At 39.2% G+C, this 27,187-nt stretch overlaps 2 protein-coding genes and 1 pseudogene across 2 annotated transcripts; 2 read left to right on the top strand and 1 right to left on the bottom strand.

Moving 5' to 3' along the window:
* The first annotated feature begins 692 nt into the window (after positions 1–692).
* Positions 693–2,343, top strand: LOC121527656 (annotated as a pseudogene).
* A 2,155-nt stretch (positions 2,344–4,498) lies between these two features.
* LOC121527471 (mannose-specific lectin-like) lies at positions 4,499–5,366 on the bottom strand. The gene is made up of 3 exons (XM_041814443.1): positions 5,280–5,366; positions 4,964–5,057; positions 4,499–4,845 (listed from the first exon to the last, which is right to left on the bottom strand). The coding sequence occupies exons 2-3, from the start codon at positions 5,051–5,053 to the stop codon at positions 4,585–4,587; spliced, it is 351 nt and encodes a 116-aa protein (XP_041670377.1). The 5' UTR covers positions 5,054–5,057; positions 5,280–5,366; the 3' UTR covers positions 4,499–4,584.
* An 11,556-nt stretch (positions 5,367–16,922) lies between these two features.
* On the top strand, positions 16,923–24,370 carry LOC121527564 (mannose-specific lectin-like). Its single transcript, XM_041814578.1, has 3 exons — positions 16,923–16,972; positions 21,194–21,233; positions 24,078–24,370. Exons 1-3 carry the CDS (start codon positions 16,923–16,925, stop codon positions 24,339–24,341), a joined length of 354 nt encoding a protein of 117 aa, XP_041670512.1. The 3' UTR covers positions 24,342–24,370.
* Positions 24,371–27,187: the final 2,817 nt, after the last annotated feature.

Raw genomic sequence — 27,187 nt, 5'->3', positions numbered from 1 at the left:
CAGTGTTGTCGCAGTGCAGACTAAGTGACTTATTATTTTTTAATAATTTTAAGGAAATTAAAGCTTGCTGTACAAATCCTGTAACAATTAACACTCTAAAAGCATGGCGGCTTGTACGCCGTCTTGAGGGAAAGATCAAATATAACATCCACGTTCACCCCAATAATAAATAATCCTGCCTTTCCCCCAGGCTCTTCAGACCCTGGTTTCTGACAATGGTTCAATATGAATATTAAATCTCTCAGTGACCTTTTTTCAGATGATAAGCTTGTGTCATTTCAACAGCTTACTAACAGTTACAAATTAATCAAACAAGACTTCTTTCACTTTTTGCAAATAAGGCGTTATATCACTCCTAACACGACCCTTATTGATCACCCTGAAATTTCTGCTGTTGAGAAAATGCTGTTTCAGCAGCAATTAAAAGGGAAACATGGGATACCATCTGGTCTTTAGCAAAAAAGATTTCAATTTGCACTCGAACAAGAGCAATACAATTTAAAATTTTACATAGATTACATATACCCCCTTACTGCAGGCATTTCTTCAACCGCTCTCTCTCCCCTCTGTGTCTCAAGTGTAAAATTGATGTGGGAACCTTAACTCATTGTTTTTGGTCTTGCCACAAACTTCAGAGATATTGGGTTGAAATTATATGTGAAATGGAGAGAATTTTTCATTTCAATATAGAAATGAACTCCATGTCCCTGATCCTGGATCCAGGTAAATATGTGAAAACAGCAGCTGCCAAAAGACTGTATAATATTCTAACATTTGCAGCTAGGAAAGATACTCTTCTGCAGTGGGTTAGTGACAAGAGCCCTTCTGTCTGTAGTTGACGCAAAATAATTTTTGAACTAATCCCCCTGGAATATCTGACTAACGTTATACATGATAATGTAGACCAGTTCTACAGAGTGTGGCGTCCATTTTTGGACTATATCGGACCGGACCTTTCCTCCACCCTATTGAAAGGACTATCGTGCACTTGAATGACATTCATAATTGTGACTCCTATACACTGTAAGTCTGACCTACCGCCTTCTGTCTTTTTTTTTTTTTTTTTTTAATGCCTAACTTTTCATTTCTCATGTTCCTCTCCCAGCTGTCATTAGGCAAGAGGTGGGGTACACCTTGGACTGGTCGCCAGTCAATCGCAGGGCTGGCATATAGAGACAGACAACCAGGCACGCTCACATTCACACCTACGGCCAATTTAGAGTGATCAATCAATCAACCACTGTGCCGCCCGGAAACGCTAAATATGAGTAACAGACAGCAAGAGTTCCACTGGTGATTGTGAAAGGTGACAGACCAGCACTACTGGGCAGGAACTGGCTCAAGAAAATTTAAACTTAACTGGAGAGAAATATTTCAAGTCCAAGTAGCAGGTGGTGCTGTTGATCCAGAATTAGCAAAAATTCTACAGAGATACAAAAGGGTATTTGAGGAAGGACCCATCACCATCCGGGAGTTCAAAGCTTCTATCAAGGTGAAGAATGAGGCAAAGCTGATATTCAAGAAAGCCAGTTCTGTGCCATATGATCTAAAAGATGCAGTAGAAAAAGAACTGGACAGACTAGAGGTGATGGGAGTGGTATCAAAAACGGAAAGAAGTGAATGGGCTGCACCTATTGTGACAGTGCCAGAAGTTGATAAAACAGTGGAAACTATAAAGTCACTGTGAATTAGTGTGTAGAAGAGAAGACCTACCCACTGCCCAACACTGAAGACCTCTTTGCAACACTAGCAGGTGGCAAGCTGTTCACAAAGCTGGACTTATCACGTGCTTATCAGCAGCTGGAGTTAGACAAGGACTCAGAAAAGTACCTCACAGTGAACGCATATCGGGGGCTCTATACTTACCACAGGTTGTCCTTTGGAGTCTCCAGTGCCCCGTCCATTTTCCAATCAGAGATGGATCAAATCTTGCAGGGGATTGAACACGTGACCTGTTTCCTTGACAACATCTTGATCACAGCAGGTTCCGGAGAAGAACACCTGTGTAAGCTGGAGGAAGTTTTGAGTCGTCTGGAAAAGTTCAGTGTGAGGGTCAAGCAGTCAAAGTGTAAGTTTATGACATACAAAGTGGAGCATTTGGGTCACATTGTGGACAGTGAAGGGCTCCATCCTACAGAGAAAAAGGTGGAAGCCATCGTTAATGCTCCAAGTCCCACCAATGTAACAGAACTCTGCTCATTTCTGGGACTACTGAACTATTATGGCAGGTTTATGAAAAACCTGTCCACTCGTCTGAAACCCTTGCATGAGCTGTTGAAGCAGAAAAGTGTGTGGAAGTGGACGCCAGAATGTGAGGCTGCATTCAGAAATGCAAAGGAGTAACTGCTACAGAGTAAAGTAGTAGTTCATTATGATACAAAGATGCCACTGAGACTAGCTAGTTAAGAAGTTCCATGAGTATCTCTATGGGAGGAAGTTTACTCTCATCACTGACTACAAACCATTCTTGGCAATCCTGGGGCCCAAGCCAGCTATTCTCACAGTGGCTGCTCTAAGAATGCAGAGGTGCACTCACGCTGATGGCATACAACTACAGCATAGAACATTGCAAATCTGCAGACCATGTCAATGTAGATGCATTTTCCAGGTTGCCAAGAAAAACTAAAGACAACACTGCACAAGAGAGGGAAAATCTTCTATTTCTCCATTATGGAGGATTTACCTGCAAAAGCTGCTAACATAGCTCAAAGCAAAGAACAGGGATCTGGTGCTCAACCGAGTGAGAGAGCTTACACTGAATGGATGGCAAAACCACACATCTGATGAGACACTCAGACCGTTCTATACACACAGAACTGAACTCTCTGTGGAACAAGGGTGTGTTCTTTGGGGAATGAGGGTCCTAGTCCCTACAGCTCTTAGAGGAAGGCTTCTACATGACCTTCACCAGGGACACCTGGGCATTTGCCGCATGAAAGCTCTAGCAAGAAGCTATGTGGTGGCCCCATCTGGACATGGATATTGAACAGACTGTACAGAAGTGCAATGCATGCCAGACAGTGCGACAGCTACCAGCTGTAGTAGCTGGCTAACTTTCTGCTGGTGTACAGAAGCATACCACACACAATAACAGGTGTTTCAGCTGCAGAGTTGTTTCTTAAGCATCAGTTGAGAACCCAGTTTAGCCTGGCGGGTTCCTTTGAAGGGATTTCTTGATTCAACAGGACTGGCAGTAATCAGACCTGGATGTGGTTGGTAAAGTCATCGTATAGGAACAGGTACTGTAGGTTTAGATAGTTTTATTTCCCTAAAAAAAAAATCCTCATTTAAAAACTGCATTTTGTAACTCAGGTTATTTTTGACTAATATTTAAAATGACATGAAACACTTAAGTGTTTCCGATTAAGTGACCTATGATATAAAATGATACACTGCCTGACCAAAAAAAAAGTTGCCACCTGGATTTAACTAAGCAAATAGGTATGAGCCTCCTACTGGAAAATTACTGCATGGGTGATTATCTTTCAGCTGGCAACAAGTCATTTAACCCCAGCTGATGCAATGAGTAACTTCTCATTTCTTAAACAATGGATTTTTTCTTCCCTAATGGCACGGGCATATTCCAAGATGACAATGCCAGGATTCATTGGGCTCAAATTGTGAAAGAGTGGTTCAGGGAGCATGTGACATCATTTTCACACATGGATTGGCCACCAGAGAGTCCAGACCTTAACCTCATTGAGAATCTTTGGGATGTGCTGGAGAAGGCTTTGCGCAGTGGTCAGACTCTCCCATCATCAATATTAAAATTAATGCAACACTGGATGGAAATAAATCTTGTGACATTGCAGAAGCTTATCGAAACAATGCCACAGCGAATGCGTGCTGTAATCAAAGCTAAAGGCGGTCCAACGAAATATTAGAGTGTGTGACCTTTTTTTTGGTGGCGACTTTTTTTTTGGCCAGGCAGTGTATCTGAGTTGTCTGACAACTTAAGAGTGCTGCACAAATGAGCTCAGGTCCAATATCATTCAGCATTTAGTGACATGTGAGGCTGATTTTTCTGGCCATATGACCAGAATCATAATTCACATAAAAGAGAAGACTCACAGCTGATATAGGAGCTTAGTGTGGCGATGAAATGAATTAAAGTTGCAGCAGGTTTTAAATTGTAGGATGATTGAAGCCTGATGGCTAGCTACCCTCAGCAATGAAAGATGGCATCATCAAACGGCCATCACTATTCAGAGTCTATTTAAAACCTTTAATGCCTCCCTTTCATTGGCTTTTGAGAGCTGAAATGTTTATGAATCAAATAGCACTGGGTATTAGAGGGCTATCAGGATCCATATGTGATCATTCTTACCATTGCAAAGTTTTGATGTTTTAAGTTCATCACAAAATGGGTCAGCATCAGAATTTGTATCTGTTTAAAATATTTTAGTCTTTATTCAGATAACATGCATGAATGAGTAGCTGAGATGCAGAGATCAAACTTTAAGCTCATCACAAAGAGAAGGAATAGACACCACTACAGTTACGTCAAAAGTTTTTATTTGACTCCAAATTACAAAACATCAGATTTACCAACTCAAATCAACTTCCAGTAGTTGTTTAAATCGATCACTTCATGCCTCTGGACTTCTCAGAGCTCCAGAGTTCATCACATTCCGTGTTCAGTATCAGTTTCCCGTCATTGGTCAGCTGAAGACGGCACATGTTGCATTTGGAATTGGCCGAGTTTGTGTGCCACCTTGGCTTGTCACACTTGTTGTACATGACCAGGTTACAGTCGGCCTGCATGCACAGGCGGATAGCGTCTGTTCCTGCAGTTTCTGAATCCCACACATGCTTCCAGCCATAGATGACAAAGTTACCGTCCTCCTGCAGAAAGAGGGGAAAAATGTGGCTGTTATCAGAGTGCATAATTCAAAACATAGATTCCTGGTTTACATTAAACATGCACGTACATCACAGTTGGTGTCTTTTTGAGTTATCTCACCTGGAAAACAGCCTTATACTCCCCATTGTTGGACATCAGGTAGTCCCCCCTGCGGAGCTCGTCATTTTTGGACAAGAAGTTCCTGCTCATGATTCTGCAAAAGAAGAAAAACTTCGAAGCCTTGAAAAGACATCTTAAATGCTAATTCTTGTCACTGATTTAGTAGTTCTTTGTTCATTACTCCAAACTAGCAGAATGCATAATGCAAACATAACTCTTCACTGTTAAGAGTCAACTGCAGAGACATCTGAATGCATTAATATGATCCAGCATAAAGATGCATAAATGAATCCATTTAAAAAGGTGCAGTACTCACAGGCTTGAGAGTCCAATGTCAGGCAACTGAAGAGGAGAGGGAGTGAAGTGCAACAAGTGATTTTCACTCCTTTTTTATACCTTCAAATCCGGGGGGAGGAGAGGAAAAAGGCCGATAAAGAGAGGAGTGTCTCTGCCTTTTTTTTTTTTTGTCCCGGACTGAATGTTCCTGTTAGTAGGCCTTGAGCAGCCTGAATCCCCCTGAAATACTGAACCATGCCGTCATGAATTCAACTGCTATGGCACATGCACGATCTGTGAAAGATGACATCAGAACCAGAGTGAGAAGTGTTGTACTTGATCTTTCATCCAAATCCGTCCATAACCTTTTAACAAACAAACCCTGTCGATCACATAACCTCCTTGGCGGAGGTAATAAATGGGAGAGATAGCCACGAGCTAAGAGATTAGCCGGTTCTCTTTAACAGCTTTCCTCCCTCCTGTTGTCTTACACATGCTTTTAAAGGACATGGTAATATGCTATTAAGCAAATCAACTTAAGGCCTTTGCACACCAAGGGCAATGCAAATAAATGGCACAAAATTGCAAATAATTCAGAGTTGCATTTTGATGCTAGGGTCATGGAGTTTCACATATGGATCCATGACGTTGGCATAGTAGTGAGAATTATAGCATGAATGTTTGCCAAGTGAATGCATTTTGACACCTTGATACACACCTTGATAAAGGAGCTAGCGTGCACAAATGCATGCTTCAATCATTCATTCTCATTGCTTGAGGGGATTGTGTGTCAAACAGGATCTGTTAAAAAAGGATGTGGCGTGACAATCCTAAAAAGCCTCACACATACTTTGGCAAACCTTAAATGTCTTAGAAGACCCAACCCTGTAAGTTTATCTGAACCATTCATTTTCCAATATGAAGGCTGTGATTATGTAATGGGGGATTTTTTTTTTTTTTTAACACAAAAAGACGAGAACAGTGTGTACCATTATGCATCTAAGTCCATATGTAGGATGTACACAGCTGCAAATAAAACTGAAAATAATGAATAAACTTAAATTAGTGTAGCACTTTTCTAGCCGTCTGACACCCACTCACTCTACATTCACACTCTGATAGAAAAGGCTGCAGTGTAAAGAGGTCATCAGTATTCACTCATCCATTTCTGGCTCTGACACAGCCGTGTGAGCAGCTTGGGCTTAAATATCTTGACCAAAAGATATCTTTTTATGCAGAACTCCCAATTTGAAGAACAGAAAAACTCTGATTTAGGGGTTTTTAACCTGACACATTGCATGGGATATTAACCTAGCACAAAAACATAAGAAAATTAGTGTTTGGTCAATTATTTCTTTGTTGCAACAATGTTTCTTGGCAAGATATCTTACACCGTTGAACAGCCTGTTTCTAAATGGTGCCCCATTTGTAAGGATCATGCATTTGTGGGATGAGCAGCAGAGCTGAGTATGTGGGTTGCACCAAAAAATTTGCCAAATCTTCCCTGCCAATGCTAAACAGCTTATTTAGCTCTTGCTATTGACTCTCGTTTTGAGTCTGTATTTTTCTGGGTTTGCTCTTGAGCTCTTAGAAACTAATTTTATTGGCCAAGTAGCGTCACATGGGACCACCAAGTCAAAAAGAAGCTGTTCAGTTTAAACATCTGAAAGCAGTGAAAACTGTGCTGTTTTAAATGACATACACAGGAATTAGCATGTTAATTATTTATAACACCCGTCCTTATTTGCTTGTTGTGTGCCAGCTGTGATAGGGGGCCTAGTTGGAGTTTGTCTCACAGTGTTTATTAGAGGAAATATGGTAAGCAAACAGGAGATGGCTAGTTTTCGTGCTGAAATTAAACAAGACCTGGAGACTCTTACAAGACTAAAACTGGTATTGCTTCCCTGAAAACAGAATTTCAAGTCTGGCTAGCATCCCTGCACTCAGCTAGAGCCAGATTGTAAGGATTATTCGGATCCTTGAGGGCTCTAAAAACTTACACCATTCATGGTTGCTCAATCCTTTGCAGATCAACTGGGTGATGATATCCCTGTCCCATTGGGGCTGGACCACTCTCATACATCCTTGACTCCTAAAACAAAAACCTGGTGGCCGCCCTAGACCCATGGTTGTGTAGCACTACTACTCTGATAGGGAGAAGATCCTGCAAATAAACAGAGAAAAAGGGGAGCTGAAATTTAGAGGAATAAAAGTCCATATATTTCCTGACATGAGTGCTGATGGATGGATGGATGGATGGATGGATGGATGGATGAAGTGATGAATGGATGGATGGATGCAATCATGGATGGATAGATTGATTCATGCATGGATGGATGGATGGATTCCTGCGTGAATGGATAGATTCATGCATGGATTGATGGATGTACGGATGGATGGATGGATGGATGGATGGATGGATGGATGCAATCTTGCATTCATAACTGGATGTATGTATGTATGTATGTATGTATGTATGGATGGATGGATGGATGGATGGATGGATGTGTGGATGGATGAATGATGGATGCAATCATGGATGGATGGATTGATTCATGCATGGATGGATGGATGCAGTCATGGATGAATGGTAGATGGATCCATTCATGCGTGAATGGATAGATTCATGCATGGATTAATGTATGGATGTATGGATGGATGGATGGATGGATGCAATCTTGCATTCATAACTGGATGTATGTATGTGTGTATGGATGGATGGATGGATGATGAAATCTTGCATTCATAACTGGATGGATGAATGTATGTATGTATGTATGGATGGATGGATGGATGGATGGATGTGTGGATGGATGGATGATGGATGGATGGATTCATGCGTGGATGCATGGATGGATGGATGGATGGATGGATGGATGGATGATGGATGGATGGATTCATGCGTGGATGGATGGATGGATGGATGGATGGATGTGTGGATGGATGAATGATGGATGCAATCATGGATGGATGGATTGATTCATGCATGGATGGATGGATGCTGTCATGGATGGATGGATGGATGGATTCATGTGTGAATGGATAGATTCATGCATGGATTGATGTATGTATGTATGTATGTATGGATGGATGGATGCAATCTTGCATTCATAACTGGATGGATGTATGTGTGTATGTATGGATGGATGGATGGATGGATGGATGTGTGGATGGATGGATGATGGATGGATGGATTCATGCGTGGATGGATAGATGGATGGATGGATGGATGTGTGGATGTGTGGATGGATGGATGATGGATGGATGGATTCATGCGTGGATGCATGGATGGATGGATGGATGGATGGATGGATGATGGATGGATGGATTCATGCGTGGATGGATGGACGGATGGATGGATGGATGGATGGATGGATGGATGGATGGATGGATGGATGTGTGGATGGATGAATGATGGATGCAATCATGGATGGATGGATTGATTCATGCATGGATGGATGGATGCTGTCATGGATGGATGGATGGATGGATTCATGTGTGAATGGATAGATTCATGCATGGATTGATGTATGTATGTATGTATGGATGGATGGATGGATGCAATCTTGCATTCATAACTGGATGGATGTATGTGTGTATGGATGGATGGATGGATGGATGGATGGATGGATGGATGTGTGGATGGATGGATGATGGATGGATGGATTCATGCGTGGATGGATAGATGGATGGATGGATGGATGGATGGATGGATGGATGGATGTGTGGATGTGTGCATGGATGGATGATGGATGGATGGATTCATGCGTGGATGGATGGATGGATGGATGGATGGATGGATTCATGCGTGGACGGATGAATTGATGGATGGATTGATGGATGGATGGATGAATGGATGGATTGATGGATGGATGGATGGATGGATGGATGAATTAATGGATGGATGAATGGATGGATGGATGGATGGATGGATGGATGGATGATGCAATCACAGATGGATAGATGGAGGGATGGATGCATGGATGGATGAAAGGAATGGATTGATTGATGGATGGATGGATGGATGGATGAATTAATGGATGGATGAATGGATGGATGGATGGATGGATGAATTAATACATGGATGGATGGATGGATGGATGGATGAATTAATGGATGGATGAATGGATGGATGGATAAATTAATGGATGGATGGATGGATGAATTAATACATGGATGGATGAATGGATGGATCCTCATCACCTGACAGGTGTATCCATAATAACACAGAAATCGTCCGTCTTCTCAGCGTTGCTCTGGTTTGTTGCTGGAGGTCTTTAAAGTGCATCAGGATCAATTTCAGTCTGCTGGATTTCCTGCTAAAACTCTTTGCAGGAGCTTTAATACTTTAATAGAATATGAAATAAGTCTATTACAGTGGCTATAAATACCAGATGGCTGAAGTTGAAACTGAACCCTGGTGTAAGTGGGTAAGCTGTGATTATAGAATAAAAACCCTGGTGCTCCACTTACTGTTATCCTTTAGTGGGTGTAGTGGCCACAGAGCTTTAAAGATCTGGGAATAAATCCCACAGTTTGGTTTCTTCATAATAATACAGTATGATTGAATCTTTGTATAGTTGGACAGGAGAAAGTGTCAGGGTGGTGTAGAGGTTAGATTTTCCCTCATGGTATAGATGTTGGTTTGAAGTTGACCGGTCAAGGCCTCTCTGTAGAGCACTGTGTTCTTCCTGTGTGGGTGTACATGTTCTCAGTTTGACTTTGTGACTTCCAGCGCTTTAAAGATGTACGAATAAGGTTTAGTTTAAATGGTGGGTAGAGTGAGAGAGAGAGTTAGTGAAAATATTTCATTAAGCTGCAGTCTTCATTTACAGCACATCTATAATGAACACCCCTCTGGGTTGTGCTGCTGCTTATTCAGATGCTGATGAAGAGGAGCCACATGTGGACACAGCTGGATTTACAAAGGAAGTCACTTCCAGGCTCTCATTTCCTGCATCCAGCTGCCAAACAGAGCTCCTGTCAGAGTTCAGTGAGGATGTCAGATCAGTCGGTCATATGCTTGCTATATATTTATCAAACAGTTCTCTATTCACTTTTCTCATGCGTGTTCGGTCATAATTTCCTGCTGACATCAGATAAACACACCCAGCCATCAGGGCTGAGACACAGCTTTGTTTGCCTCTCATCACACTGATATCATTTTAAATGTTTTGCATTGTCTCGAACTCAGTTATGCAATTTTGTGCATCCTCTCATCACATTCAAGTCTTTGCACTTTCATCAGTTTATCAGTCTCAGCACAAGTTAGCAGCCAAGCCCTGCACCAAAAGTACCAGGATCCCTGGTATTCCCTACTTTTACATTGCAAAATTCCACAGAGCTGCTGGTAGAGTGGGTTAGATGTCAACCAGAAAGATGTTGGTTTGATCCCTGCTGCTGCTGTCCTTGGGCAAGACCATGAACTCAAATTTATCCCAAGCAGCAGCCAGCATTGTGGGAATTCACATGAATGGGAACAGCACACACCGATGCTCCTTTAGAAAGCATCCTTTGGCACCTGCCATCATCTCTACAGCGGGGGTTCTCAACGTTGGGGTTCGTGAGACACTTAGGGGGTTCTCCAGAAAAAACTGAGAACATTTTTGAATTACACTGTTGCCACTTAACACTAATGAGGCCTGATTTTAACCCATTTTTATCACTTTTCTCACCAATTTTAACGCATTTTTGCAACTTAAAACCCATTTTTTGTCCATTTTAAACCCTTTTCTCTACTTTTATTCTGCCTGTTTTTGCCACTTCTAAACCGACCTCTGCCTATTGTTGGCTCCGTTGACACATTTTTGCCACTATTAATCCTGTTAACCACTTTTTAAGCTACATCTCATAATTTGATATGCCAATTTTTTGCCACTTTAACCCGTTTCTGACTTCTGCTTCAGCTAATCCTTTTTTGCCAGTTTATATCAATTTTCATACTATTTTGCCAAATTTCTACCTGTTTTTGCCACTTTAAAGTCATTTCAGCCACTTTTGAATCTCCTTTTACCACTGAATATGACCATTTTTGCCACTCTAACCTATTTTTGGTATATTTTATGTAATTTTTGGTATTTCTAACCCATTTCTGCTCTTTTAAAAATTTGATTTCACCACCTTTCCCACCATTTTTGCCGTTATCAACCCATTTTAACTGTGGTTAACATATTCTAATTCAGTTTTTAACAAAATAATTTACATTTTAGGAGCACTACTTACTACACAAATGAGTTAAAATGTGTTTCTTTGATAAGAGTGGTTATCAATCAGGTTAAATATAAAATACCTGCTTAAATTTACAATGGACCATGATTTTGATGGCCCCCAGTTTGGCTGGGCCCCAGAAAGCTCTCTTATTTTTCCCCCCTAATGGGTGGCCTTGTCTCCACATTGCTCCACCCTAACCCTAACCCTAACCCTGTGCACAACTGTGTTTAACCACCTTCAGTACAGTGGGGGTCCCCGGTCTCTGGCACCTTTATTTTGACTCAGTCTCAGACTGGCTGGACTCGGGATTTTCCATCAAGACTGGTCAGGACCACCGTTGAAGTGCTATTATTCAACATAATTAAAGTGATAATAAAACAATAAAACAACAAATAATTTCCTCTTTACCTGTGGTGGTGAGCTCTGATTTTTCAGCACTGATTTTTTTTCAGGCTGGGCATATGATGGCATTTTTATCTCCTGATTAATTAAAGTTGTAATTTGATTTAAAACAGTTGCTGTTAGGTCACTGATTGTTTTGCCTCTTTGAAAGTCTTCAAGTTATTCAAGTGCCTGGAAAAACTCAGATCTAATCAGACACTAAGGCTATGTTCACACTGCACTTAAAAGTGACCTGAATCTAATTTTTTTTGCTCATATGTATCTGATATCTGATTTTTTTCCCATTGAATCTGATCTTTTTGAATCAGATTCAGGCCGCTTTCACATGTGGTCCTAAATCAGTGACATAGCTGATCTTCTGGAATTTGACTGCAGTGTGAACAGCCAAACAAAAAAATCAGATATGAGAAAAGAATCAGAATTGAGCATGAAGGTCTGCAGTGTGAACGTAGCCTTATTTTAGGCCTCATTATCTAGACCTGGCAAGTCTAGATAATCAACTCCAGACTTCTCATCAGCTTTTGAATACCTTATTTTTGACAAGAAGTTGAACAAATTTGCTAAGATTAGAGATCTTTTGCATTGTGGTGCTTTGAAAACAAAGTTGCAGACACCCTGTTTCTGCTATTAAATTTATTTAAAGGCAAACTAAAATTAGAGAGAAAATGCCAACACTGTTCAACATTCTTATGACTTTTTAAATAGATTTCCATGGTCTTGGTCTCATCTTGTCTTGCTCTTGATGTTCCCATTCATTCCTATCTGCAATTCGTCACTTCTTTTCCCCCTCATCTGGCATTCGTGTAAAGATTAAGAGGCATCTGTTGCAGACCTCTATGGGGGGCGTTTTGTGCTCATCTGTTGCCTAACCTTGCAAAGCAGATGGACTCGCTCGTTTCCGTGTTTCTCATTGGCACCAGAACGAGGTTTTTATTTCAAAGGCTCTGCCTTTACCAAACACAGTCTTTGGGAGGTTTTCCAGATGATCGTGTGAAAACAAATCCATCTGGTGTGTCAGGTTATTGCAGGCCTCTACAGTGGAGTGACCTTGACCTTGGGGCAGGAAATGACGTACGAACCCTTTCTGGGTTTTTTCCTTATTTTTTGGTGTTATTTTTTCCCTTTTCTTTATCCTAACCCTGACTTTTAGGGTTTGGTTGCCTAACCCTAACCCTCTTTGGATTTCCTTTGTTTGTAGTGTGTTCAATTTAAATTAGTCCCCCTCAGCAATTTTTCAAATTTTTTGTCATAAAATTCTGCTGTTGTGAAAAGTACTTACCATAACCTCTGACAGTGAGCTGAAAATATATACGTCATTCAGTGTGTGTATAAAGTCTTAAAAGTAAAGAAAAACAAAGGTTTTGTCATTTTGGCTACAAGATTGAAATGTTCATGTTGTCACCAGGATCCATCTGTTCATCACTGAATTCATCTATCTCTCTAGATCCTCCGGCTTTCTCCCACGGACCATAGACTGTGGGTGTGGGTGTGAGCATGCCTGATTGCTGTGTCAGCCCTGACTGAATGACACCTGTCCAGTAAGTGCCTATGGCACAATGACAGCTGGGACTGGCTCCAGCCTCCTGACACAGAACAGATTAAGCATTGTAGATAATGAATGGATGGATATATCAAACTATCATAACAGAAAAAGATAAATTACCTACCGAAAAGATTTAGGCCTTTTGAGCTGAATAAGCCACTCCCTGGTTACACCAATGGTGTTAAGAAAACATTCAGTGTCTGCAGCAACACCTAACCTTGCAAACAGATGGATTTGCCAGACTCCATCTCTGTCATCAGGTAACTCCATCTTAAAAAGCTCCAACCCACAATGTTTGTGCCAAACCAAACTCTGTTCAGAGCAGGGTGGTAGTTATGGGTGAGGTTTAGTTGTACTCAAAGCCGTTTGCAATGGCTGTGTCCAGTAATTAGCTTGGATGTATCTCTAGTGTAGCATCAATATAACCTGAACTTTACCACATTTCTCCACGCAATAAAGAATACAAACACTACAAGAAGATTTTCATGATGGGAAAGATATTTTCATGCTTTGGCATGAGTTTGTGAGAGTTATGGGGGGAAAGTGTTAGTTGTTGTGTGAGTGGGTATATTAAACAGCTGCTGGTGGAGTGATTAGCTCGGACGTAGCCACAGCATCAGTTTTCTCAGAGATGGACATTTCTGTATTAAAACAAGCTTTCATGGCAGAAAAGATGTTTTTGCTTTTCTCCCGGTCTGCCTCGGCATGGCTTTATGTTTGTTATGGATGGGGTTTGCCAGCGTATCCTATGGCTGCTTGGATTAGCTGAAGAAAAGCAGAAGTTTAATTGTAACTGGACCACATTTCTTTTTCAAACAAGAGCAAAGATCCGCACTGAAGGCTTGTCTTGGCAGAGAAGATGTTTTTGCACGTCTCCCCACCAGCCTAGCATCATTCTGATTCACCAAGAGGGTCCGCCATTAACAATCTACGGCAGCGGTAACCTGTCAGCTCAAGAGAAGATCATGCAAACACCTTCATTTTGTCTTGTTGCTCTGATTGGCTGGTCATGAATGTGACCAACTGAACAATCCTCCAATCACCTTCCAAGATTTTTTCCCCAAACGCTTTTCTGTGGGAGCTTTCCCAGATGAATGTGAATTATACCCATGCAATACATATATGAGACAGCCGATCTGGCATGTCAGGTTAACAAACACCTGCTCCTGCCAGACTTTAGTTAGCTCCCATTGCAGCCCTCTATTTTCAAACGCAAAAACTGTATAGAATCTGAGGGGAGAAACTGCAGAAAGACTCCCCCTATATAGTTTGACTTTATTGTGCACACAAATTTGCTAAGTGTTTGCATGTGAATGTGGCATGGTTTAAAGTGTTTGGAGAGATAAGAAGTCTAGAACACCAGGGTAATGGTCACCAGACAATACCAGGGAAAACATACAGAGGCAAACATTTCCAGACACACTCACAATAATGGGCAATTTAAAGCCACCAGATAATGTCACTAGCATGTCTCATCTCCAGTGAAAAAAGTCAGGTGCACTTATTCTACATTTCATTTAAACCCCTTTACTTCAATAATTAAAGCAAATATCTTGTATAAATAATACCACTGATATGGATGAATCAGTGTGCAAGCCCCCCCCCCTTGAAGGGAAGTAACCAAAATGACATGGATGAGTAACATAAAAGTTATTTTTAAGTTTTACTCATTCAGTTTCAAACATCTGGTTTCTGGATCTGGATGCAGCAGATCTGAATCTAAAGTGATGCTGAATCAGAGAAACACAGTCAGCAAACCACAATAAACAGAGGCTGTGAATTTGGATACTCTCCATTTTTGTGTTGATATATCAGAAGTGATGCCTGGAGGAGAAATGCCTAGGAAATGACATTGATCATCGGTATGTAAAGGTTACCTGGCTATAGTTGAACGAGGTTAGCTCAAAGGTTGTTGCTGCTTAAGGAGTAGGTCCTTTGGGGTAACTTCTTGCGGAGAATGCAACATGTACAGACAGCTTAATCGAGTCTTACAGCCTCATAATTGTCTGATTGATCATTATTGCATGCATTATCCAGTACATGTTTGTTGGTTTATTAAAGCTAATAAATCTTCACAGTGAAAATGTTACAAATCACAGATAAATACATTGGCCAGTAGTGGGGAAACTTTTTAAACAAACATTCCAGCATAGACACTCCTTATCAGGTTTCTGCCTTAGAAAAATTCTTTCTGATTGCATGCTGATACAAGTTATACTTGACTGAAAACAGATGGGAAAATAAGCTTGAGCCAAAATTCCCTGAGGGCTGCATGGGACGGAGTCTGTCAGCACCGATCTGAGGAGTAAGCAGAGAAAACAGTCTTGATGTTTTCATCTTACAAATTGCAGTTTTTCCCTCCACACCTCATGACAAAATGTTGACTTACTGAACAAACACAGATGAGCCCAATACGTAAAAATAAAAAATACAAATCTTGGACTGGAGACGGTAGTGCTTAACCAAACCATATCATAGCTGTGTCTCATTTCAGGGGTAGTATCCTCTGAAGGACTGCACCTCTGATGATTTGATTTTATTTGATTCTTTATGGAAAAATACTGTGTACTTGTCAGCGCACCAAACTCATTATTTCTCTTTGAGTAGTTATTTTGTTAACATGTTATTTAAAAAAAAAAAAAAAAAAGGATTTTTGGCTCTGATCGTAGAAGCCATGCAAGTTTGGCAAGTTTGCAGAACTGTTGATCCTCTATTGTGATTGCCTTTTTTAACTTTGGTAATTTTCATAGTTAATCCCAGCTGTCATTTTTAAACATTATAAATGATCCTAAATCAACAATCCAGTTCACAGCCAGGTGATGGATATCACTGAGATTACAGTGAAACTAAATCAAGGTTGACATTTTCTTCTTCCACTATGCCCCTTAATTTCTGTGGGAATAAAATACTGCAAAATATTTGTGCAGAACAGAACATTTTCACTCAGTTTTAGAGGTGTGGGTTAGGACTACTGCTTGCTACTGATGGTGGAAAGATGTCTCTACTGTCTGCTCTTACTAACACTGTCAAAGTTCAAAAGGGGTCTTTGCTTCTACCTGTAATAGTTTATTTCTATCATCACATCCACAACAACATCCGCATCTGCAGATGAATTTCCATTTTTCATATGAAGGAAGGCATGATCTTCCTCTTACTCTCTCTCCCTCTTTCTCTCCACTAAAGCCCCATAAATATGAAGATGTTGTGGCCAGTGGCGAATTTCACTTCCGTCATTTTGGCCAACAGACCGTCTGGTCTGGATCATTCAAGCCTGTAAGTACAGGACTCTTCACTTTTGCATGAACTAATGAAATCAAACATTACAGAGCATGAGCTGTAGCGTGTTCAAAGCTGAGTTTAGCAAATACCTCAGACTTATTTGAGTTATAAATTTTGATGGGTGATTTCTTACACAGCAGCAAAATGGTACTTGACTGATAAATCACTGGTGGAATGTAAAGGAAATGTGGTCTCTGCATGTTTGCTGTTTGCTACTTTAGATTTGTTTTTTGCTTTTTTTCCAGAAATATGAGTAGGAACTTCCTGTCCAAAACAGATGAGCTTCGTCGGGGAGACTAACAAGAAATGGAAGACAGTCATCCAGGTGAGAGGGAAAAACAGGCGTGATATCCAGAAGTTATTAAAATATGATTTAAATAATACTAAAGAAAGAATATGATACGGTATAAAACAAACCAAAACAGTACAATAGAAAACAACACAATATAAAATACAAAAAGCGATATGATACGCAACTGTAACAATATCATACACTAAAAATAAACCTTATGAAATGATACAGTTCAAACTTATACTGTACAATATGATATTATACAAGAGGAAATGATAAGATATGGATTTTGAAGAAACACAAGAGGATGCGCTCAGCTGATATTATAATACAACATAATATTATAATACAGATCACTAAAGCATAGAATGTAATACAAAACAATACAACCTGAAAAAGGATACTGTATAGTACAAAACAACCATAATATGATGCAAAAAGTAAGATAATATCCTGATACACAATGCAAAACAAAACTATATGATTTTGTATGATATGATGAGATATAATATAATATGGATCATTCTAATGATGCAATGTGCTGCAAAACAAAGTCAGATGCTATACGACATAAGATATGACACGTAGCTTCATGAAATAATGTTACATAGCACAGTGTAATATGATAGAATGCAATACTAATATGCAAAACAATACGGTATCATGCAATTACGCTATCATGACACATCATGCAATACGACAGGGGTCATCAACTCCATTCACAAAAGGGCCAGCTTTTTCTTGACAGACACTGTGAGGGCCAGACACTGAAATAAACTCAACTAAATAATTATTTTAGTCTAAAAATATTATTTCTTTTAAAAATGAATGGAGCTTTAAGCTTTTAACAGTGAGGCAATACTCTTATCACCTATACTGAAGCCAGCCACAAGGGGGTGGTTGAGATATTTTAGCTACATATTTCTGGAGCCATCTGGACGTCTGTCACTGAGTTTGATCATAATAAGCCGTGTCTTGATTGGTCAAATGCATGCAGGAAACAGATCTTTGTGTGGATTCTCAGAAAGACAAACTGCACTCTAAAAGAGTCTAAAAAATGCAGCTTAAATCAAGATAGAACTGGTAAGTATTTCTTTTACCATGCCAAATTACAGAAATACAATACCTATTTGCTTCTTGAGTTGAAGGTTTTATTTAAACTTTATGACAAAAAGTTAAACAATAGCACGCCATATTCTTTCCTCCTCAAATTTTCTGAATTTGTGGTCCCCGGGTCCCCAAATGATGATCACTACAATATGACATGAACCATTAAGATACAACAGGACACTACACAATATGATACAATATGATAAAAAAAAACCATAACACAGTTCAATAAAATACAATACGATACCACATGACACACAATAACATAATACAATGTTTAACATGCTGATATGATACACTACAGTACAACTCATTAAGATGTGATGCAATGTGCTGCAAAACAAAGTGAGATACAGTCCAGTATGGTTAAACATTACATGGCGCTAAGTGATAAGTACATGCAGTACATGCTGATTTGCAGAAATACGCTATAATGTGATTGCGATATGATGAGAAATAATACAATATACTGTATATGACACAATACAACACACTGTGATACCACAAGGCATGATATGACACATTTTATCAGTTATATCAAACAAATTATATTGTTTCACATTAATATACCAAACAATATTATAAGACCATAGGTGACTTAATGTCTCTTTGGGCCCCAGGGCTGCTGGCATTTGGAGGCCCCCCTTCCAGGAAAAGAACTGAACTGGATAACATATATGTAACTGTTTAGATCATAAATCAAACCACTGAATTCAGTGTTTGTGTTGCTGTGTATTGGGCATGTAAGCCATTAAGTGTATGCACTAAGATGCATGACGAATGCACTGATAGACTGGCCACCATAACCTCTGACAGTGAGCTGAAAATATATACGTCATTCAGTGTGTGTATAAAGTCTTAAAAGTAAAGAAAAACAAAGGTTTTGTCATTTTGGCTACAAGATTGAAATGTTCATGTTGTCTCCAGGATCCATCTGTTCATCACTGAATTCATCTATCTCTCTAGATCCTCCGGCTTTCTCCCACGGACCATAGACTGTGGGTGTGGGTGTGAGCATGCCTGATTGCTGTGTCAGCCCTGACTGAATGACACCTGTCCAGTAAGTGCCTATGGCACAATGACAGCTGGGACTGGCTCCAGCCTCCTGACACAGAACAGATTAAGCATTGTAGATAATGAATGGATGGATGTATCAAACTATCATAACAGAAAAAGATAAATTACCTACTGAAAAGATTTAGGCCTTTTGAGCTGAATAAGCCACTCCCTGGTTACACCAATGGTGTTAAGAAAACATTCAGTGTCTGCAGCAACACCTAACCTTGCAAACAGATGGATTTGCCAGACTCCATCTCTGTCATCAGGTAACTCCATCTTAAAAAGCTCCAACCCACAATGTTTGTGCCAAACCAAACTCTGTTCAGAGCAGGGTGGTAGTTATGGGTGAGGTTTAGTTGTACTCAAAGCCGTTTGCAATGGCTGTGTCCAGTAATTAGCTTGGATGTATCTCTAGTGTAGCATCAATATAACCTGAACTTTACCATATTTCTCCACGCAATAAAGAATACAAACACTACAAGAAGATTTTCATGATGGGAAAGATATTTTCATGCTTTGGCATGAGTTTGTGAGAGTTATGGGGGGAAAGTGTTAGTTGTTGTGTGAGTGGGTATATTAAACAGCTGCTGGTGGAGTGATTAGCTCGGACGTAGCCACAGCATCAGTTTTCTCAGAGATGGACATTTCTGTATTAAAACAAGCTTTCATGGCAGAAAAGATGTTTTTGCTTTTCTCCCGGTCTGCCTCGGCATGGCTTTATGTTTGTTATGGATGGGGTTTGCCAGCGTATCCTATGGCTGCTTGGATTAGCTGAAGAAAAGCAGAAGTTTAATTGTAACTGGACCACATTTCTTTTTCAAACAAGAGCAAAGATCCGCACTGAAGGCTTGTCTTGGCAGAGAAGATGTTTTTGCACGTCTCCCCACCAGCCTAGCATCATTCTGATTCACCAAGAGGGTCCGCCATTAACAATCTACGGCAGCGGTAACCTGTCAGCTCAAGAGAAGATCATGCAAACACCTTCATTTTGTCTTGTTGCTCTGATTGGCTGGTCATGAATGTGACCAACTGAACAATCCTCCAATCACCTTCCAAGATTTTTTCCCCAAACGCTTTTCTGTGGGAGCTTTCCCAGATGAATGTGAATTATACCCATGCAATACATATATGAGACAGCCGATCTGGCATGTCAGGTTAACAAACACCTGCTCCTGCCAGACTTTAGTTAGCTCCCATTGCAGCCCTCTATTTTCAAACGCAAAAACTGTATAGAATCTGAGGGGAGAAACTGCAAAAAGACTCCCCCTATATAGTTTGACTTTATTGAACAATCCAGTTCACAGCCAGGTGATGGATATCACTGAGATTACAGTGAAACTAAATAAAGGTTGACATTTTCTTCTTCCACTATGCCCCTTAATTTCTGTGGGAATAAAATACTGCAAAATATTTGTGCAGAACAGAACATTTTCACTCTGTTTTAGAGGTGTGGGTTAGGACTACTGCTTGCTACTGATGGTGGAAAGATGTCTCTACTGTCTGCTCTTACTAACACTGTCAAAGTTCAAAAGGGGTCTTTGCTTCTACCTGTAATAGTTTATTTCTATCATCACATTAACAACAACATCCGCATCTGCAGATGAATTTCCATTTTTCATATGAAGGAAGGCATGATCTTCCTCTTACTCTCTCTCCCTCTTTCTCTCCACTAAAGCCCCATAAATATGAAGATGTTGTGGCCAGTGGCGAATTTCACTTCCGTCATTTTGGCCAACAGACCGTCTGGTCTGGATCATTCAAGCCTGTAAGTACAGGACTCTTCACTTTTGCATGAACTAATGAAATCAAACATTACAGAGCATGAGCTGTAGCGTGTTCAAAGCTGAGTTTAGCAAATACCTCAGACTTATTTGAGTTATAAATTTTGATGGGTGATTTCTTACACAGCAGCAAAATGGTACTTGACTGATAAATCACTGGTGGAATATAAAGGAAATGTGGTCTCTGCATGTTTGCTGTTTGCTACTTTAGATTTGTTTTTTGCTTTTTTTCCAGAAATATGAGTAGGAACTTCCTGTCCAAAACAGATGAGCTTCATCGGGGAGACTAACAACAAGAAATGGAAGACAGTCATCCAGGTGAGAGGGAAAAACAGGCGTGATATCCAGAAGTTATTAAAATATGATTTAAATAATACTAAAGAAAGAATATGATACGGTATAAAACAAACCAAAACAGTACAATAGAAAACAACACAATATAAAATACAAAAAGCAATATGATACACAACTGTAACAATATCATACACTAAAAATAAACCTTATGAAATGATACAGTTCAAACTTAGACTGTACAATATATTATACAAGAGGAAATGATAAGATATGGATTTTGAAGAAACACAAGAGGATGCGCTCAGCTGATATTATAATACAACATAATATTATAATACAGATCACTAAAGAATAGAATGTAATACAAAACAATACAACCTGAAAAAGGATACTGTATAGTACAAAACAACCATAATATGATGCAAAAAGTAAGATAATATCCTGATACACAATGCAAAACAAAACTATATGATTTTGTATGATATGATGAGATATAATATAATATGGATCATTCTAATGATGCAATGTGCTGCAAAACAAAGTCAGATGCTATACGACATAAGATATGACACGTAGCTTCATGAAATAATGTTACATAGCACAGTGTAATATGATAGAATGCAATACTAATATGCAAAACAATACGGTACCATGCAATTACGCTATCATGACACATCATGATATACGACAGGGGTCATCAACTCCATTCACAAAAGGGCCAGCTTTTTCTTGACAGACACTGTGAGGGCCAGACACTGAAATAAACTCAACTAAATAATTATTTTAGTCTAAAAATATTATTTCTTTTAAAAATGAATGGAGCTTTAAGCTTTTAACAGTGAGGCAATACTCTTATCACCTATACTGAAGCCAGCCACAAGGGGGTGGTTGAGATATTTTAGCTACATATTTCTGGAGCCATCTGGACGTCTGTCACTGAGTTTGATCATAATAAGCCGTGTCTTGATTGGTCAAATGCATGCAGGAAACAGATCTTTGTGTGGATTCTCAGAAAGACAAACTGCACTCTAAAAGAGTCTAAAAAATGCAGCTTAAATCAAGATAGAACTGGTAAGTATTTCTTTTACCATGCCAAATTACAGAAATACAATACCTATTTGCTTCTTGAGTTGAAGGTTTTATTTAAACTTTATGACAAAAAGTTAAACAATAGCACGCCATATTCTTTCCTCCTCAAATTTTCTGAATTTGTGGTCCCCGGGTCCCCAAATGATGATCACTACAATATGATATGAACCATTAAGATACAACAGGACACTACACAATATGATACAATATGATAAAAACACCACATAACACAGTACAATAAAATACAATACGATACCACATGACACACAATAACATAATACAATGTTTAACATGCTGATATGATACACTACAGTACAACTCATTAAGATGTGATGCAATGTGCTGCAAAACAAAGTGAGATACAGTCCAGTATGGTTAAACATTACATGGCGCTATGTGATAAGTACATGCAGTACATGCTGATTTGCAGAAATACGCTATAATGTGATTGCGATATGATGAGAAATAATACAATATACTGTATATGACACAATACAACACACTGTGATACCACAAGGCATGATATGATACATTTTATCAGTTATATCAAACAAATTATATTGTTTCACATTAATATACAATATATATATATAACAATATTATAAGACCATAGGTGACTTAATGTCTCTTTGGGCCCCAGGGCTGCTGGCATTTGGAGGCCCCCCTTCCAGGAAAAAAACTGAACTGGATAACATATATGTAACTGGTTAGATCATAAATCAAACCACTGAATTCAGTGTTTGTGTTGCTGTGTATTGGGCATATAAGCCATTAAGTGTATGCACTAAGATGCATGACGAACGCACTGATAGACTGGCCACCTGGCAGTTATTTTGACAAAAAAAATCATTCTCTTTGTAAATCAGCCTCTTTGAAACAAGCATCTGATTGCCAAACACTGACGATAACAGCCAAGCACAGTTAGAGGGAGGAAAAGTTTGTGACGCTGATCAAATGAACCCTCCAACGTGGCTCTCTGAGGTACCCTCCCTGGATGGAATCCACCCGCATTTAGCGGGTTTCAATATTAAGCCATGCTACCATCGGAGTGTGAATGAGGCCCCCAGGAAGGTAGAGGCCCTGGACTACAGAACCTGTAAGCTCCTGCATTAATGCACCTATGGATAAGACACGACACAGACATTATACAATATGATATTAAACAATATTATACGACACGATAAGATTAGATTTTAAGATTATAAGATTTTACGATACAATGGCTTGATAAAACAACACTAGATGTAAAACAATGGGAGATGATGTGAAATAATATGATACATAATAATTTAATATGATACTGTAAGATATGAAAAAATAAAATGTCACCATATTTTTTACAACATGAAACAAAATGATACAAAAGAATATTATCAGTTAAGACACGATGCTTAACAGTCTATGATTTATGAGACATGTTTATATGATTAAACACACTTTGATACCATGCAGAACAAGTTATCATTTGATAGGATATAAAATTATATTGTGAAGTGATAATATTATTCAATATGATAAAGTTCCCCATTATGAACCAATATAGTACAAAAAATACATTAAGATAATGTACAATACAATACTATACAAGACAATGTGGAATAAAGTTAAGGATTTGATAATAGGATGAACTGATACTTAAATAGTTGGTGGAGTTTAATGTAGTAGATTTCCTTTAAAAAAAAAAAAAAAAAAAAAAAAAAAAATAAATATATATATATATATATATATATATATATATATATATATATATATTACCCAGCTCTCTGTGTCTGTCTGTAGGAGGATGGTAACTTTATCATCTATGGCTGCACGCCTCTGTGGACATCAGACACGTATGGATCTGATGCTTTCTGTCTGTGCTCGCAGGCTGACTGCAACCTGGTCATGTTCAACAAGAGCGCCACTCCCACGTGGCACACAAACACACACATCACGAGTGAGAGCAGCATGTGTCGTCAGCAGCTGACGGGTGAGGGCAGGCTGCTGCTGTGGAGGGAATCTGAGGAACTGTGGAGCTCTGCAAACTCAAAAGGAACCAGATGATGTTAGGACATGAGTAGCTGCTTGAATTTAAAAGAGGCTTCTTTGGATGTCAGCATGAAGCAATTTAATCCAGAATCAAACAAAATAAAGCTTTAAAATGTGTTTTTTCTTCTTTTCATTAGATTTATTTTAGGGGTTTTATAGTGGTGGTTCTTATTTAGCTCACTTGCAGGATTCAGTGTCATCTCCCTAATAAAAATCATGACCCAAATGTCCAAATGTTATTTTACTCTGTTTCCTGTGATATGTTCATTTTTGGTGTTTCAAAGAGATTTGAGAGATTATTGATTATTATTTGCATAGCTGAGCCCATGTCTGGCACACACTTATGAAACTGAATAAATAAATAAATAAATAAATAAATAAATGAAATAACCTTCAGTTATGAGGAAAACACTTCCAGACAAATCCTACAACCTCTACCTAAAAAGTAGGGACAGGGTAAAGAAGGCTGGAAAAGTAAGTGGTAATAATTAAAAACACCTGAAGGGGCGTTTTGTAACTAACAAGATTAATTAGCAACAGGTCAGTAACATGACTGGGTATAAAAGGAGCCTTTTAGAGAAGCAGAGTCTCTCAGAAGTACAGATGGGCACAGGTTCAACAATCTGCCAAAAACAACGTCTAAAAATTGTGGAACCATTTCTGGAAAATTTTCCTTAAAAGTCACATTTCAAAGACTATGAATATCCTACCATCTACATACATAATATCAGTGGATTTAGAGCAGGGCTCATCAGGTACATTTGCACAAGGGCCAGATTTAGTCTTGACAGAAACTCTGGGGACTTTCAAATACGCATAAACTGAAGAAATATTTTGGTCTAATTTAAATCGTATTGTCGTATGCTAGTATTGTGTTTCCTTTCAAAACATTTTGAGTCATTACCAGTGAGATCTATCTCTATTATCTGCAATGCAGCAGGCCACAAGGAGACAGACCTGACATTTTTGACAGTAATTACCCCTTTTTTGCCTCTTCAACCCAATTTTTGCAAGATTTTAACCCCTCTGAACCACTTTTTTTGCATATTTTCAAGCATTGTGCCACTCTTATCCATTTATGTGTCTTTTCTTCTATTTTGGCCACTTTTTCACCCTTTTTCATTACATTTTTTTCAACTATTTTTGCAACTTTAAAACCAATTTTTGCAACTTTTAAACAATTTTTGATACATTTTTTCCCTCTTTACCCCAATTTTTACTCTTTTTTAAAAATACTTTTTACCATATCCCTGCATGTTTTATCCCCTTTGTGCCACACTTTCATACATTTCTGCCACTTTTTAACCCCTTTCATTATATTTTTTACACTATTTTTTGTCATTTGTAACCATTTTTTGACTTATTGCCCCTTTTTTCCTCTTTCACCAATTTCTGTCACATTTTAACCTCTTTTCACAACTTATTCTGTCAGTTATTGTCCCTTTGTGTCACTCCACAACCCATTTTATCACTTATCACCCCTCTTCACTACTTTATCCTGTCATTTTAGCAGCACTTCTGCCATTCTTAGCCCTTTTTTAAATATCTACTAATTATGACTGTAAATTTCAGTAAGTCATTCTAAAACTATTTCAATATTAATTGTTTGTGGGGTGGATTTAACAGCTACAGACATTTAATGCCAAAGGATACTCTTAAAACCACCATATTTTCTTTTCCTTCTTTTCTGAATTTAATGATTTTTCGGGGGGCGGACAGGAAGCTTTGGGGGGCCGGATGTGGTCCCCAGCTGATGATAAGTGATTTAGAGAATCTGGAGTAATCTCTGAGCACCAGTGACAAGCCCAGGGGTGATTATTGAATACCTGTGGTCTTCAGGCAGCCAGGTGGCACTGCATTAAAAACAGGCCTAATTCTGTTCTGGATATCACTGCATGGGCTCAGGAACACTTCCAGAAGTCATTCACTGTCAACACAGATCAATGTGCCATCCACAAGTGCAAGCTAAAGCTGCATCATGCAAAAAACAAGGCCAAATGTGACCACCACCCTAATTTCTGGACAAAAGCTCATTTAACATGGACAAAGGCAAAATGGAAAACTGTTCTGGATCAGATGAAACAAAATTAGAAATTCCTTTTGGAAACCATGGGTGCTGTGGTGTGGGCAGCCAACACATCTGAAAAGGCCACATCAATGCTGAAAAGTATATAAAGGTTTAAGAGCAACATGTACCTCCATCCAGACAGTGCCACATTCAGGAAGGCCTCGCATATGTCAGCAAGACAATGCCAAACCGCATACTGCACACAACATAACAGCATGGCTTCACAGCAGAGGAGTGTGGTCTGTCTGCAAGTCCAGACCTGTCACCAACAGAAAGTATTTGATGTATCAGAAAAAAAAAATCCAGCAGAGAAGACCCAGGACTATTGAACACACAGAACCCTTCACCACACAAGAATGGGACAACATTCCTCTCCTAAAAACCCCAGTAACTGGTCTCCTCACTTCCCAGACATTTACAGACTGTTGTTAAAAGAAGAGGGGTTGCTACACAATGGTGAACATGGACCTGTCCCTACTTTTTTGAGATGTGTTGCCATCAAATTCAAAATGAGCTGATATTTTTCATGAAATGGTAAAATGTCTTTGTTTCAGCATCTGATATGTTGTTAATGTTCTATTGTGAGTAAAATATGGTTTTATGAGATTTGCAAATCATAGCATTCTACATTAAACACAGCGCCCCAGCTTTATTGGAATTGGGGTTCTACATTAGTAAATAACAGTAGCTGCATGCTGCATTGTAACAACTCTCTCATTCCCCCAAATCAACTTGTCCCCTCCAGCCAAACCATGGTGCCCTCAAGCATTTATGTTACAACAACAATCACACA

Source organism: Cheilinus undulatus, linkage group 19 (genome assembly GCF_018320785.1).
Source record: "Cheilinus undulatus linkage group 19, ASM1832078v1, whole genome shotgun sequence".
Classification (NCBI taxonomy): Eukaryota; Metazoa; Chordata; class Actinopteri; order Labriformes; family Labridae; genus Cheilinus; species Cheilinus undulatus.
This window is presented reverse-complemented; position numbering and strand designations above follow the sequence as displayed.

Bases quoted from the DNA above. Each gene is read 5' to 3' on its own strand.
- LOC121527564 (XM_041814578.1), top strand. From the start codon at position 16,923: ATGAGTAGGAACTTCCTGTCCAAAACAGATGAGCTTCGTCGGGGAGAC. The intron at 16,973-21,193 runs ACAAGAAATGGA...GATGAGCTTCAT, and splicing joins GAGCTTCGTCGGGGAGACTA to CGGGGAGACTAACAACAAGA. The intron at 21,234-24,077 runs GTGAGAGGGAAA...GTCTGTCTGTAG, and splicing joins AATGGAAGACAGTCATCCAG to GAGGATGGTAACTTTATCAT.
- LOC121527471 (XM_041814443.1), bottom strand. From the start codon at position 5,053: ATGAGCAGGAACTTCTTGTCCAAAAATGACGAGCTCCGCAGGGGGGAC. The intron at 4,846-4,963 runs GTGAGATAACTC...CTCTTTCTGCAG, and splicing joins AGTATAAGGCTGTTTTCCAG to GAGGACGGTAACTTTGTCAT.